The 15,362-nt window shown below is 39.9% G+C and overlaps 1 protein-coding gene across 1 annotated transcript in view; it reads right to left on the reverse strand.

The window, feature by feature from the left end:
* Positions 1-478: 478 nt before the first annotated feature.
* KCNK17 (potassium two pore domain channel subfamily K member 17) overlaps positions 479-15,362 on the reverse strand; it is a gene marked incomplete at its 5' end in the record, with an annotated part of 28,207 nt that continues 13,323 nt past the window's right edge. The window contains 3 exons of the mRNA XM_082758174.1: positions 479-3,763; positions 6,648-6,816; positions 7,400-7,566. Of these exons, the coding sequence (XP_082614300.1) occupies positions 3,468-3,763; positions 6,648-6,816; positions 7,400-7,566 (632 nt within the window). The 3' untranslated portion in view covers positions 479-3,467. The remainder of the gene's footprint in view (positions 3,764-6,647; positions 6,817-7,399; positions 7,567-15,362) is intronic.

A 15,362-nucleotide genomic window follows, 5' to 3' on the forward strand; every position in this document is an offset into this window, starting at 1 on the left:
GCTGGAATATCATCTCTGAGATAAGGTATCAGTCATTAAGATAAGATCTCATTGGCCTGCCACTGTGAGAAAATGACATCCTGGATTTTTATTTTTTAACTCAAAGACCAATATGGAAAAAAGGTTTTGCCTTTTTTGTTCTAATACAGGCATCTTATAATACTGTAGCCAATTAGATTATTAAAAACTGCACAATTCTGAGCAATCTGTACTATGTTGCTGTAACATCTTATTACATATTTCTGGACATATCTCTTCCCAAGGGGTAAACATCTCTTTTGGACTAGCTGAAAGAGCCAGCATGAGAAACAGAGGCTGAAGCCAGAACTTGTCCTTTGAGTTGGGGAACGAAAGAGAGGCCTATTTTCTTGCTTTAAGGGATTCATTTCCTGGGAAACTGTATAAAGGTCAGAAGCGCATTATGCTCTATGTGATTGTGAAAAAGTCTCTGGACGCTGATGTTACATAAATATTTACAACTACTATTACTAACCAAACCTGTTTCCAGCCCCTATTCTTCCCAAGGAAAAACAGAGGATAACAGGGAAGAATTGACCTGTGAATAATAGTAACAGTGAAAGTCTAACCTGAAATCACTACTGGAAACTGCACATTTATCTGAACAGGAAGAGACACTATAAAAAAAAATAAATCAAGGAGCATCTGTAATTTTCCAATGCAGATTACAGAGGACTCCAAGTCAGCTGTGACAACAATGATAACAGCACCATGCTTTTGTTTTCTTTATTTTTACTCTTGAGCAGATAACCTTTCATATTTTGGTAGAGTAGACACATCGGTGATGATGTTTTTGTGATATTGCAAAACTCCATTTTCTCCTCATCCCTCTGGGAACAAATTCATCCATGTCACTTAACCACAGCACAGCTTTGCAAAGAACAGAAAGGCTAGAGGCACAGCAGTTTGTGAGGACTCAGATACAATAATATTTATTGCTTGTATCAAAAGCTAGCTGCCAAACTGTGAATAAAAGGATATTCATAAATGACAACATACTAATTTGGTGTCAGAGAACTCAAGCAGAGGTGGTATTTGGCCCATTTATTTCATATTTTTTAGGTGATCTGTGACACAAACAGGCAACTTGCAGCTCTGGAAAATCAATAAGCAGTTCAGATAAGCCTCCTGTTAAGTATGCTGTATCAGAGAGTTAGTGGCACAACTGTGCTGGTGAAGAGCTGCTGGGCAGCTGTGGAAGGAAGTGAATCAGCATCGTTTTCTGGAGCAGATATTGAGTCACTGAGATCCAGCCACATGCTTCTGTTTGTTGATGAACCGTTACACACAGTGGAAGCAGTGAGATTTATGAAGAATTACTGTTTTTTCCCTTTTTTGGGGACTACTCCTAGAGTTCCTCTTCCTCCCAGTTCTCAGAATTGTTAGCTGTCCTAAGGCAACTGTTTGCACTTCGGTGGGACTGGGGTGCCTAAATCTCTAAAGAATTTGTGAATACCTCACCCACAAACTACAAACACATGGGAGTGTTGAAGCAGATTAGATTCATAAAACAGACGTCCAAATTGAGGAGAAGAAACTCTTTTCAAGCCAAGTCTTCTTACAGAAGAGCAGAATTGGTAGAAATCCCCAGAGCCTGTGACATTTCAAATTAAACATGGAATAGATTTAGCGTAGCCATTCCCATCATTTGACAGTAGAAACTCCTACCACCTTCTAGGCATTTGGATTTTAAGATACAAATTTATTTGCTGAGTTTTGCACCTGGAAGAAGGTGTAAAAGATATGTATAAAAGGGCATAATATTTTATGCTGTGTGATCTTGATTCACTTTGGTTTAAAAAATACACTTTGGCCTTTACTGTGGGCCAGTCCATTAAGGACTTAATAAAAAATACACTGTGTATCTTTTTCTGTATAAAAATACATTGTGTCCATCACTGAAAATAAACAAGACAAAACATAGGAGAAACCAAAAAGATCATGCAGAAGGCTGTTAATGAATTACCCAATGTTCAAAAAATTCAGTTGTATTTGCTTTGCATTGATTTTCCAACTACAATCTGAGATTTCCACTACCTCCCTCTTGTATCTCTGCTGCCTATTGAAACAGTACTTGAGAGAGCATTTATTACTACAGAGTCGGCAAAAGGCTGATGATGAAAAGGCTGAGAGACCAAATTTGATCTAGCAAATTCCTTTCCTGCATTTTCTTCTATAATCGGTTTTACCACATACCGACACTCAGACTGGCCTACTCAGGGAACTATTTTTTTCATGATACATGTTCCAGAACTTATCTTCTGAAAGACTGCAAACTTTTCATTCACTGCATTGCTGGGAGTCCAGCTATGTATATTTCTAAATCTTGAGCCTTATAGCCCAACAGGCTGTGCTTTCTACTCATTTTTTTATCTCTGTGTGGAATGTAAGTCCAATGCAGAAGCTTAAGGCTCACTCAAATGTTTCCTTCTGGTTTATTACCATGGTCAAATTTTCGAAGTTAATGCTCTAGGATGCAAGTAGCACAGCAGAAATACGAAAATAAGAATAGATATGGGTATATAAAGAGCAGCAGGAGTTAGACTTGTTGGTTCTTTTAATCTCTTGATCAATGTTAAAGGTGTTTCAGTCTGTTTCTAGATTAAAGTTGCCCTTGCTAACATTGGCCACATGATAAACCTGGAAACATGGGCACTTAGAACTGCCTCTAGTCCACCTTTTCTGGTTTCCAATACAAGAAAAAGAATAAATGCACCCAAATAAGCTGTTGCATTTAGCTGATAACATTTGGTTTACATAATACTTTACAAAGGATGATCCTGCAAAAATTCTGTGGTAAAGAATACCCTAACTACCTACCCTCTTGTTAATGGACCTCTGATGTAGAAATTTCCCTAAGAAAATTGAACATTTAATTACTATTAGGCACTTCTGCATGCTCTGCCTCATTGCCATCCACCTACTAATGATCAGGCAGCAGAAATACATTACCACCTTTGACAAGCACAAGCACATAGGTGATGAAGCACACTTGCAGTCACTGCCAGGTTCTTTAAAATAAGATTCTTCACTGTGCCTTTTGGCAACATAGCATTTGCTTCCTGTATTAAATGACACAGTATTAAATTCCTTTTCTAGTTGAGGTATTTGCAAAATGCCCTACATATAATTGGAGGCTTCAAGAACTTTGCACGCAAAGAAAAGGACAACGGGTAGTGCTGGGTACAGATGTCAAAATTTATCTCATATATGGGAGGGTAGGTATTATCTATGTAAATCTACTTTTGGTTAACAGTCCTGTCAGTAATTCTTGGTGGTGCTGTAAAAGAAATATTTTGTTACTATTGTTCAATTCAGAATAGAAGCATTTCAGACTCAACAAACAGGTTTGCATCCCCGTGTGAACATCAGGTCAGCTCCATTCCCACATTTCTAAGCAGTGATCTCTGGTGCACTGAAATATAAGATACCAATAGTATGTTTCTTCTCTAAAGTGCTTCTGCAGGAGCTGTGTAGATGTGACATTCATCTGGTCCTTTTGTTTCTGTGTCTTTGTCATTGCAGCTCTCCACATCATGAAGTCCCGTCATACTGTTTTTGCCATCATCCATTAAGTCTTCTGCCAACTCTGTGCTCTTCTTGTTACACTGACAGAAGTCACTGGAGCTCTCCAGTAAGTTGATGCAAAATTTGATAACCAGTGCTAGCCAGGCCATCCCAAAGAGGATCCAAAGAGAGATTACATTCTTGTACCAGCCTGGATAGGTGCGGTCTGGGTTCATCCCTACAACAGAATCACCCAAAACATTTCTACATTGAATCAAGACTTACCTCAAAGGAGGCATTTAATGTAAAGCAGAGACAGAGGACAGAAATATGACCTAATATTAGTGATTTCTATATAGACCCAGGAACTGTGAAGACTACCCATAAAAAATAAAATCAAAATTAGACTATATTAAAGAGAAATTGTTCACTTATTTAAGTTCATAGTTTCTTTTCTCCATTTATCACTCAGCTTTACAACATCATAGTAGTATGTAACAGGGGCTCCCTGCAAGCAGAGAGGTAAGCAGGTTTTATGTACTGGTGTACATACCTTGTTAAGCCAGATGCGAGTGAGTCTCTAAGAGAGGTAATGACCCAAACAGTACTAAAATCTGTAAGAACTGAGCCCTGGAAGACAGCTTGAAATTATGTTAACTCTGCTTGATTGCTTGATTTGTGATCCTCTTGGAGCAGTCATATTTTTGGTTACAGTTCCCCAATGTTTCATGCAAATAGGCTTCTACGGGCTAAACTGGCAACTGTAGTAATATACATGTAAAAAAATAATAACAGAGGCAAAGGAAAGGAATGAATTTAGTCTTATGAAGTGTCTGGGCAGCAGGCTGGGGCACATTAAGGAAAGGTACAATGCACAAACTAGAGACAGTAGAGTCTCTGCATCAGCTTTTTCTCTACTGCTCGTCAAATCCTGTTATTTATTTTCCTTACCTTAAAAAGGTTTGTCACTTTATAGCTGAATACCTGTAGCATGGCAGATACTACAAAGCACCTGATTCTTTTGGGACAGAGCATGAGGAGTTAACACCTATGACATGGTGCCTCTGTGCTCCTGAAAGTCACACCCTGTCCCAAGTTGCAATGAAACTCACACATAGGGCTGGGTTGAAACAGGACATCCACAGAGGCAGGTATTTAGGTGTTTATCATCTGTGACCAGTCCGATGTAGTAATCCTATCCTGTCATTGCCTGCACAGACCAGCAGGTTCCAAATTGTGGTCCATGAACTGTTATGGTCTACAAGATTATGATAAGCAGTAACTGGTCAGTGAAGCCTCATTAAATTATTTGCATTTGGTATTATTATATAGTACAGAATACATTGTACATATTCTGTATACATTGTACATATTTTCAGTATAATGGAACTGCAAGGCATTTTGAGGTTGTCGCTAGTCACTGATAAACCTTTGGGAGCTACCAACCACTTCTGTGGTAACTACTCTTTGGGCTGCCTTTCTATATCAAGGTGAATTTCTGCCAGAAGTATTATATTCAACCTTCAAACAAGCACCTTTCATCAGTGCTAAATTCAAAGGCATAAAAACTGTTAGTTTCTAAATAATAAATGAAAAAATAGAGAAAGACTATTTGAGTCTTCCAAAGAGAATGCTTTATCCACAGAGATCATCTGTGTGCATCAAGGTACAATCTTGGGGATGAGAAGATCAGTAGTTTAGGACCTATGTGGCACAATGCTTCTAACAGAAGGACTTACTCAGTGTGTAAATTAATAGAGTTCAGGGCCAGTAAGAGATGCCATGACAATATTACTAAATAAAACAGGCTAGGGACCACTTTATAACTTCAATTCTAAGTGCCACAGCCTGGCTCATGTTTCTCCCGAAACTGCAGCTGTGTCCAAAGGGAACAACATGGCATGTGATATCCCTCAGAATTTACCTGGCCCAGAACAGTGCCAGGAATCACAATAAGAGGGAAACAGTGTGACAGTTGCAAAATAATGCATGAACTCATGCTCTGGCCTTGCTTAGTTTTATGTAGAGACAAACTACAAACACAAGATTGTAAGGCCCAAATGGTCTGTCCTCTACATGCCACAGGTCACAGACATGTATTCACTTATTCCCATATGAACCTAGTCTGTCTATGCTGGTATGCTAGTTACAAAGGTACCACAAAGGTGAAGGTATGCCTGGAAGTGAGAAGATGTACTAGAGAAGAACTTCAAAAGTAGTTATCAGGAGCTGAGAGAAATAAACCTGCTGCAGTGCAGAGTTCAGAAGCATCTATAAAATGCTGAAGTGGCTAGCTTCTGTTAAGCTCAATTTGGATAACCTTACCCAAGATAACTTGATTCAAGCTAGTTAAAGCATGTCTACACAAGCTCTAGTCATAACTTTGACATGCTATAGACAAGTTCTATGGTAACACCACTAAATTATCTAAGCACCGAGGAAGCACTATGAAGAAATGAATATAAAGAATCCATAGTAAGATGTTTATGTCTTTCTGTCTCCCAGGGATTCAAGGGTGCATGTGTTTCTATAATCAATTTCTTGTTAATGAGAAAGTCTTTATCAAAAAGGTGTGTACTGTGTTTCAGCAAATGTACCAGACGTGGGTCCAAACCCATTTCCTCTGACAAAATGTTTTGGCAACGAAAACTACACTATGCCTGGTGCCTGACAGTCTACACCAAAGTGACTTAAGTTGCCTTTTAGAAAGCAGTTGTCTGGGGTTTTGACCAGGGAAATGTTCACTGTTTGACAATGGTAATGAAGAGTAGCATCTGCTTAAAACTGAACACCACTGGTGCACTGGTGTGCACCACGTGCGCCATCAGCAACTGCTGTGATTAAGAATAGCACTCCAGTCTGGCATTGTACTGATTCAAGAGACAGATCACCTGAATGCTGGAAGACTACTCATTGACATGGAAATGATTGTTTTGTGCTTTCACATGTGGCATTTCTATCTGAGAAATCGTGTCTTCTCCAACCTGTCCAATACTTACCTACCACAACAAATTTATCATCAGGTGTGTCTATTGCTAACAGTGTAATATTGCCAATTTGATAAGCCACACTTTTTGCTTTGATACTGAGTAGGTGAAAACAATGAAATTGGAACTACTCACCAATCACATAATCTCCAAACCCAATAGTGCTGAGAGTAATGAATGAATAGTAGAAACCCTCTTCATAAGTCCAGCCTTCTTTGTCAGAGAACAACAAGGGAGGTAGCAGGAGGAACAATAACAACCCAGATACTAGTGCACAGGTCTTCATCAGCAGGGCAGCTTTTATCTAGTAAAACAGAAAAAAAAAAAAAAAAAAAAAAAGAAAGAAAAAAAGACAAGACTTACAAGGTGGCATGGAAAGTAGAGCTCACTTTTTCTGGTTGAAGATGATGTCGGACTCCATAAAAACACAAACATTCAGCACATTCCACTAGAATAAACAGGATAGCTCTTCCAGTCAGCACACATTGATCATTACTTTCATGAATCCTAGGTTCATGACATTTTAAAACCTATTTCACAAATCTTCCCACATAACCTACATATGTAATTCTAACCACAACTGATGATAAACAAACAAGCTATCTCAGAATGGGATATCCGTGAATGGCTCTATGGCTCTAGCAATTCTGTTGCTGTAAGGGAAGCCATTCATCACAAAAGTTCCATCATTTAGTAAATGGCCTTATCTGACACCTTATAGGGATGTCATAAACTAAATTTATTTATTTCCGGTTATTCCTGAGTATTATTGCCTTTTTGGCCAAGAAGGTAGGCAGGCTGTCTTTGTTAGTCAGAGGGTCCCAAATACCAGAAAATGTTATTTGTCTCCTGAGCTTCACAGAGAAGCATACCTGGTCACTGCTTACCTTCCAGCGAAACATCTCCTCTAGACGATGGGCACAACGCTGAACCCCCAGCAACATCACTTGCCCGATTTCATTCAGGAGGACAAGGTTCAAGGGGATCCCAAACAGTGCAAACAAGATGCAGAAGATTCGACCAGCCACAGTGCTGGGGCTTAGGTTCCCATAGCCTGGACAGAGAGGAATGAGGTGTTAAATCTACAATGTTCCCTGCTTGCTCTCCTCCCCTAGAGGGGGTGAACCTCCATCTTCTACAAAAGTTAGAGAAGGTCACTGTTCCAAAAGGACCTTTTTTTATAAATAACTGTAAACTACATCTATTGTTTGTCATATCCTATTGCAGGCTGGAAAATAACATTTCTTCCCCTGATAATTTAATTTAGTTCCTTTTCCATTTACCAGTGAATTTCCTCTCTCCTACCCACTGCCCTGGCTAGGACTTGACGTAAATGCAAAACTTCCGTTTAGTTCAGTTTTTGTAAGCATTGTTGGCATCGGGTTTGCTGGTAAATGATCCTGCATGGCTGTCAGATGGTCTCTGAATCAAAACAATACTGTTTTAATAATACCTTTGTCCCACAGGACTAGTGAATTTACCACTGCCTCCTTGCTTACAATCCTTTTTGTGCCACAGGTATCAAATACTCCTTATTCTTAAATTTGTTTAAGTTGTATTCTTAAATTTGTTAAAGTTGTTTGCCATGAGCCAATAAAGACAAACAATTTATATATTTAACCTGAGTAAAAAACTTCAATTTAAGATAGAAAGAAAAAAATGCATTTGAAAGTTTGGCATTTTTTCCAATTGCACCAATTGATCTAATGAAAGATACTGACTAGCAAGCATAGCTTTGCTTATATTATGGCTCAGACAACCATGGCTTCAACAACAATGCTGCAATATTTGTCTTTATTCTCCACATTTTCTCTGTAAAATACCCTGTAAATCTGTAGACTTACAATTCTTTAATTTCAAGTGTTTTACGCCATGAGGAAAATCAGATCTAATTTTATTTCAGAGGATGCTTTAAAGAAGAGGAAAGGACCAGCCCATGAAGAACACCTGAACAGTGAATTAATTAATTCAGAGACCTTGACTACATTTCAATATCATCTTCACTCCTTAGCAATTTGTGTATCTCCATACACAAGATTGACATAACCTGGCAAAACTTATCTCTTTGCCATGAATAGCACTAAGTCCTCCTAGCAACATACAACTTTTGGCTTGGTGGAAACCTGGAGGTGTTCCCACCAGTGATGCCTTGTTAATGTGCTTGCAGATGGTGTAGCTCTGGGACAAACGAGTAGCCCCCAGGAGGGAGAGGTCCAAGGGCTGGGCTCTGTACATGAGAAAAGTGGGCACAAACACCCACCGTTGGCTACACAGGATCCCATTCCTTCAGTAATCTCCATCCAATGCTGACTGCAGTAAGCCACCAACCAACTACATAGAAAGAAGTGCCACTATGTGATTTCTACGCATTCTGCACCAAGCTTTGTGCTGACAAAATCTCTCACCATAGGCAACTCTACAAACAGTTAATTATGCACATAGACTAGCAAACTACCCCCAGAAGAATGTCTGGCAGCAAACTGTTCTTCAGTATGTATTTTCACCTCTTTTCTATCCCAACAAATTCTAAACTTTACAATCTGGATGGCTTCCCCTCCAATAACTTTAGGTTTGAATGTTTTGTAAGTCCCTGTTTTTAATGTACACTGTAACACACCAAAGCAATGCCTCCAACAGCCTGTGCCTGGGAAGGGGGAGAGCCCCTGGGAAAGAATGGGATGCTGTTACGTAAGTACAGGTTGTTTTGAAATGCAGTCAAACAAAGGGTCTAAATTAAGACCACAAAGCAGCCTTAATTCCAATGCTGTGTTCTTTACTTATGAGTAACTCTACGCTTTTATGCACTCCCCCCTCTCCATGTAATTGCTGACAGTCATTTCTGCTGGATTTCACCCTATCTAGACTAACAGGTGTGAGACACACAGGCAAGTAAATCAGACAGATGTTCCCATGAAAATGAATTTGAGGAATACGTGCCTTATGTGATCCACGCCACACTGACTATGCCACATTTCAGTGGGGTTCTAGTTTTCCTCTTTCATGATATTTAGGATGATTTGCAGGATGGTCTGGACTGATGGGACAGAGCAGGGCTGCATTTAACGTAAGGCTGAAATCTGAAAATGAGTCGCGTACACCTATGGACAGCCATTCCCAAGGGTTGTTTTCTTCTTCCCCTTCTATTTCAAGTCAACAAAGGCTGTGTAGAGGCTTGGGCAGTTCTTTTTGCCATAGCTTTCCAGGTTATCCAGCCTCTGGAGAAGAGGAAAAAAAAATCAAGAAAGGGAGGAAGAAAGGTCCGTAATCTCAGATCACTGGGTGAAGCACAGGATTTTGGGGACCCCACATAGTGCTAAATAGAGAGCAAGTAAGGTCAAGCTCTACATCGCATTTAATTTAGAAGAGCAAATTCAATGATGTAAGAAGATCCACTGTGTACAGGGAAGTCCAGCATGCCAAACACCAGACCTGCTTTGCATATGTTTTATCTTGTGCCCCTGGGCTCAGCGGCTCAAGACAATTTCCTGAAGACTTGGTGAGCAGCTGCTGTAAACATGCCAAAAAAATCCACATCCCATTAGCCTTTTAGACAGGATGCAAGGTTTGTTCAAACAGCACAGAAGACTTGAGATTACGTAAAATAGCTAGCAATTTATATCTGGCTGATGATTTACCCTTGTTTTTGGGCTAGACAAATAGGTATGAATATAGCTGTATGCAAACCTTAGTTGTTACAAACCTCAAGCAGGAATAGATAAATGGGAATTATTCTCTTCAGCAAAGGGAATGAGGCTAATTGGTGCTTTATACTGTTGTGGGTTATACATCAGAAGATCTCCACCAGCTTCAAAGACCAAAACAAACTACAGTGTCAGCAGTGTCACACCCCTCACAGACCTGCTACTGGGATCTCACCTCATGCATGCCTGTCCCAGGGGACACTGAGGGAGGCTCACCAAAAACTACATAGAAATCAAAGTGCAAGTGGTTTCACTGAAGCAGCAGGAGAAAATTCCTGTATAGCTGCTCTCATTTTGAAATAAAGTCCTACTTAATCCTCCTCAGAAGAAGCAAAATAAGAGCGTTTTAATTTCTAAGCAATCACATCCACTTTTACTCACGTGCTTCTGTTACACACCTTCAGTAAATCCACCTTGATTTCCTACTACATTCCTGTGCATAATGGATTCAGAGGCTCTGAGTACTTGCTAAGGGGAAGAGACTGAGGTATGATTAATGGAGTACCAGTGAAATATCTCTCAATTCACATGGCAATATCCCACTTGCAAAGCGCCCAGTTCAGCAGATGTAACTGCTGCTTTCTGCTACTGACAATGGATGGCTTGTTTGGCTCCAGTTCTCACTGTTCCGCCATAAAGGAGTATCTTAAGCAGAAAGTAATTAGAACAAAAAAAAAAAAAAAAAAAAAAGAGGAAGAAAAAAGTGGGCTTTGTCAGTTGAAAATAATCTGCAAATTCACCAAATTTCAGCTGGGAAATAAACAGAGTTAGGTTGTCACAAAAAAGCCAGTGAAAAGTCGCTTCTCTAGCCAGTACCTTTATCAGTGGTTTGTGCATTCAAACATGTTTTGGTGGAGATTTTGGTTTAATTCTTTCTCCTACCTAAGTGGATACAAACCGTAACTTCCCAAAGGAGTGTCATAATCTCAAGGTAACAGGCTGTTCTTGTGTAGGAGTAGGGAAGGGCTCTCAGCCTCACCTGTTGGCAGTGTTTTGCTTGGAACACTCAAACACTCACTGAAGCCTGGGAGCCAGGTACCTTGCCTTAGATGAGTGTCTGATCCACAGGGCTGTTGGGCAGTCCAGTAAGGGATGCCAGTGCTATGATTACGTTATTTTGCATTACACATTTAACTACTCTGAGAAAGATGCTCCACTTGGCAGCTGAGGAGATCTCCGGTGAGCCACAATCCTGTTCTCCCAGGCACAGAAAGAAACTCCATACTCTCTCCTACACCCTCAGGTACCTCTCAAACCACCAACCTCCTGGCAAGAAGTATACTGCCAGCTCCTCCCCTAACACTTTTCAGAAGATCTAAACTTTTCTTTCACTTGTGTTCTTTAGAAGTAACCTGAATGTTTTAATTCAGGCTAAATGAGAGTTGTGTTCATGACAAATTCAAATGTTGCATTGAGTTAAAAATAAAAATATTTAAATCCAATTTATATGGAGAAGATGTCAGTGGTGACAGAACCTCAGGAACTGTGTCCAATATGGGAAACTTCATTTTAATCCTGGTAGGTTGAACCAGTAGGTATGGGGGAGATGCTCATTGCTATTCATTTTAGTTGGTGCTGTGATAGAGACCAGTAACTAATACGCTAAAAACATGTTTTAGCAGAGTTATTTGGCAGTTTTGACCCTTTCCAGTTCCAGGCAACAGCAAAAACTGTTTGTAGACTCCTTGAACATATGACTCAAAACCTTCTGTGAAAGACCAGGATAATGCTTGAGATGACTACTGCAGTCTTCTGTTCATTATATTCACACTGTGTATACATTGGAGGCTGTATAGTGTGCTTAGTCCCAACGCTTAGTCCCAATGGAGCAAGATGGCACGTGGTCAGGAAAGCAGACTGAATTTGTCATTTCTCAGGAGCTAACTCAGACGATGTTTCTGTGAGCGCAATCTTCACATCCCTCAGTGACCTCCCATCGACTGTTGTGTTGCTTCCTACTCAGATGAGCCCCTACATCAGCTCTGCTGGTGCTAAGGGTAGGAAAAAAGATCAAAAATCAAAGGAATGCTGTTATTCAATGGAGAACTTTTCTGCACACACTTGAGGGTCACAGAGGGTTTAAATGTAAAAAATGTCTGTAGGCTGTTATTCCACATTTTAAAGCACCTTGATGTCTTAAAGTAGTTAACTGGTGGGCTAAAGGGTACCCATTCCACAGGAGCTCCATCACATGCTAGGCAGCAGTACAGAAGGTCAAAGTCTTAGAGACAAACTCTTGCTGGCCCAAAGCCCTTTGCTGCTAGGAGTTCCACGACTTTCCAACCATGAACTGGCTGTTCCTCCCCTCCAGTAGGAACCATTCATGCAACATACTAATTACCTGCAACAATATACCCAATATCACCCCTAACTCATCAACAGTCTGTTCCTTGCCTCTTTGTTAGCTCCTTCAGGGGGCTGCTGTAGGGAGCTTTCACACTGGGTTAACCAGAGAAGGGAAGACAGAAGGAAGTCTTCACTTTCCTTTGTGCTGTGAGATGGTTTATTTGCTTTTACTGCTTTGTTTCATGTTTAAATTAATGCAAATGAATTCTGCTGTCAGAAAATGGGAAGGCAGCACTAGCTAATGGTATCCACTCACCTAAGATAAAGCAAGACAGTTGGGCTATGAGAGAACAATATTCTTCCTTCTCTTAGGCTAGCACAGGTAACCTCAATCTAAACTCAGACATTATCCTTCCATTTTCTCTGAAATTACACCACCCTGTGGTGGTATGACTTTAGGAACTTTAATCTTGTTCCCCATTCTGAACTTGCTTTAACCTCCTCCTAGCTAACTAGGAAGAGAGTGAACAGAGAGGGGAGACTGTCAGTAAGGAATAAAGAATTTGAAGGATAAAACGAACAGCATATTGCTTTCTCTTTCTTTAATTTTGTTTAATAGTACAGCTCTAAGGGAACTAAGATAATTCTCTAAGTCATTAAAGAGAGAAAATCCCTATAGAAAATCCTGCAGAAAGTGAGATAACGTACAGGATCTGGAGTGATGTGACAAGCAAATACAGCAATGAAGGATGCACAACAGCGGGGAGAATGAATTAGAGAAGGCCAGGACTGCCAATCCCACATTATCAAAAATTATAAATGCAGTTCCATTCAAATTATGAAACTGGCCAATTATTATGCAGGCTTTGGGGCACTTGTTTCATACACATCTCGTCTTGGAGACTTCAGGATTAGAGTACCAAGTATGTCCAGCCTGCAGGTCAGAACCTTACTATGCTTTCTAAGCAAAACTCATGTACTGCTTTTAATCGCTACTGGAAGTTGATGAGACTCTGATTTAAATGGAAGAGGGGGATAACATAGCATAGAAAAGACCGCATCCTGAGTCATAGGGATATAAACTGTGTCATTGGGGGAAGCAGGTAGTGTTCATCACCTGGTGTCAACGGGGGAAAGAATCTGTCATCCCTTCCTGTAGCCCAAAGAGAGTTCTGGTGAGGACTTCAGAGAAACATGAAAACCTCACCACAAGAGGTTTTTTTCTTCTTAAGAAACACTTTTCCACAGTGTCAGCTCCTACATAGCTGTGCCTTCCGCATGAAGCTTCGTACTGTGAATCACTCTGCTGAACTTCACTGAGTTTTTTGGGAAGGACTTTGTCTCTTTGCTTGACATCACAAAATCAGCCTTATTTTTAAGCCAGGCAGTGATGTCTGAGTCAATGAGGCTGCACCAGCTATTATCTCAAGAGCTTGCATAAACTTGCAAAGAGGATTGTTAACTTAGACACAAGGTGGTGGAGGTCTGTGAGGCTGTGTGGTATGCCCTTCTACAGCATACTGTCATCTACAGAGTGTTAAGACACTAACCTGTACACAGTTAGCAATTTAAATTGGAAAACGAAACAAAACACAGAAAATCAAAGGCGAAAGTTCTCTGTGTAGAGATGAACAATTGCAAAGTTATTAGCAAAGCACCTAGAATCACAGTAAAGGCTTTAAAACAATAAGATACAAGTAGCTATAACACTTGGTGCTTTTGTCCCCTGATACGAAGTTCTCCCTCCCCACCACCCCAACTCTGGGAGCAAGAAGCCTACTAAAATAAAAAAGGAAAAAGCTTAGGCTTTCGCAGGGTAACAGCCAGAAATGTTTAGTCCAGATCTCTGCCAATATCACAAAAAGCCCTTATATTTTAACATTACAAATTTGATTCTCCTTAAATGTGATTAATTTAAATTAGACAGTTTAGAATTTAATCAGCATTAACTATGGAGGCAAGCAAAGCAGCTCTAATCAGATACTGCTTTGTACTGGAGGCCAGAAAGAACTGCCCAGGCTTTATGCTGGAAACCCACAGCCTCTGCAGCCCTATCTGATGAGGCTCCACTGCCATCATCTGGTACAACCCGTACCTGGTAGTAAGACACTCCAAACAGAACAGAATGTATGCAAGAAGAGCAGGGCTGAAAGATGCTCTGGATCACAGTAATTTTATTTTATTTTAAGCAAAGCAAAAAAAAAAAACACAACGTCCTCTGTTAGCTCTTGTTTTGGGGCTTAATGTTCTGAAGTCAATGCATCTTCAATGACTATCAGAAATAAATCTAAATAATATTCTATGTGGGTGCACATAGAAAGTTCTGAATCTAAAATGTATTTGAAATTGAAGAGAACTGACAGATGTGACATAGATGAGGAGAACTGATTTTTATTTTTTTTAATGGATTCAGTAGCTATCTCACAACATCCTCTACCCCCATGTTTTTTTGTAATACTGTGTGAGAAAACATTTTTATAATACATAGTAAGAAAAGATGTCAGGGCAAGTTACTAATGGTTTTGGGAACTCGTGACATGCACTATCAATAATTATTAGGTATGGTGTTACCTAATGCAGATACTAAATCCATTTTATTGTTTCCATTCTCTACCCCCCTCCCCCCCCCCCCCTTCTCATCACTCCTTCATAGCTTCACATTACTCATTTGCTTGGAATTTGACTTAACTGAATTGTTCATTTATCCAACTATGGGACTTCAATCTACACATGCAGGCCCTCAGCCAACACAAGTAGAAATAAGAAAGAATAAATCACAAATAACACATCCAAGGATTTAGCATTCAATATTATGTGTTTTTCAAAATCCTTTCTTCTTCTTGTAACAGAAAAAGCTCATTTC

The sequence above is a fragment of the Aythya marila genome, assembly GCF_965140915.1.
Source record: "Aythya marila genome assembly, chromosome: 3".
Taxonomy (NCBI): Eukaryota; Metazoa; Chordata; class Aves; order Anseriformes; family Anatidae; genus Aythya; species Aythya marila.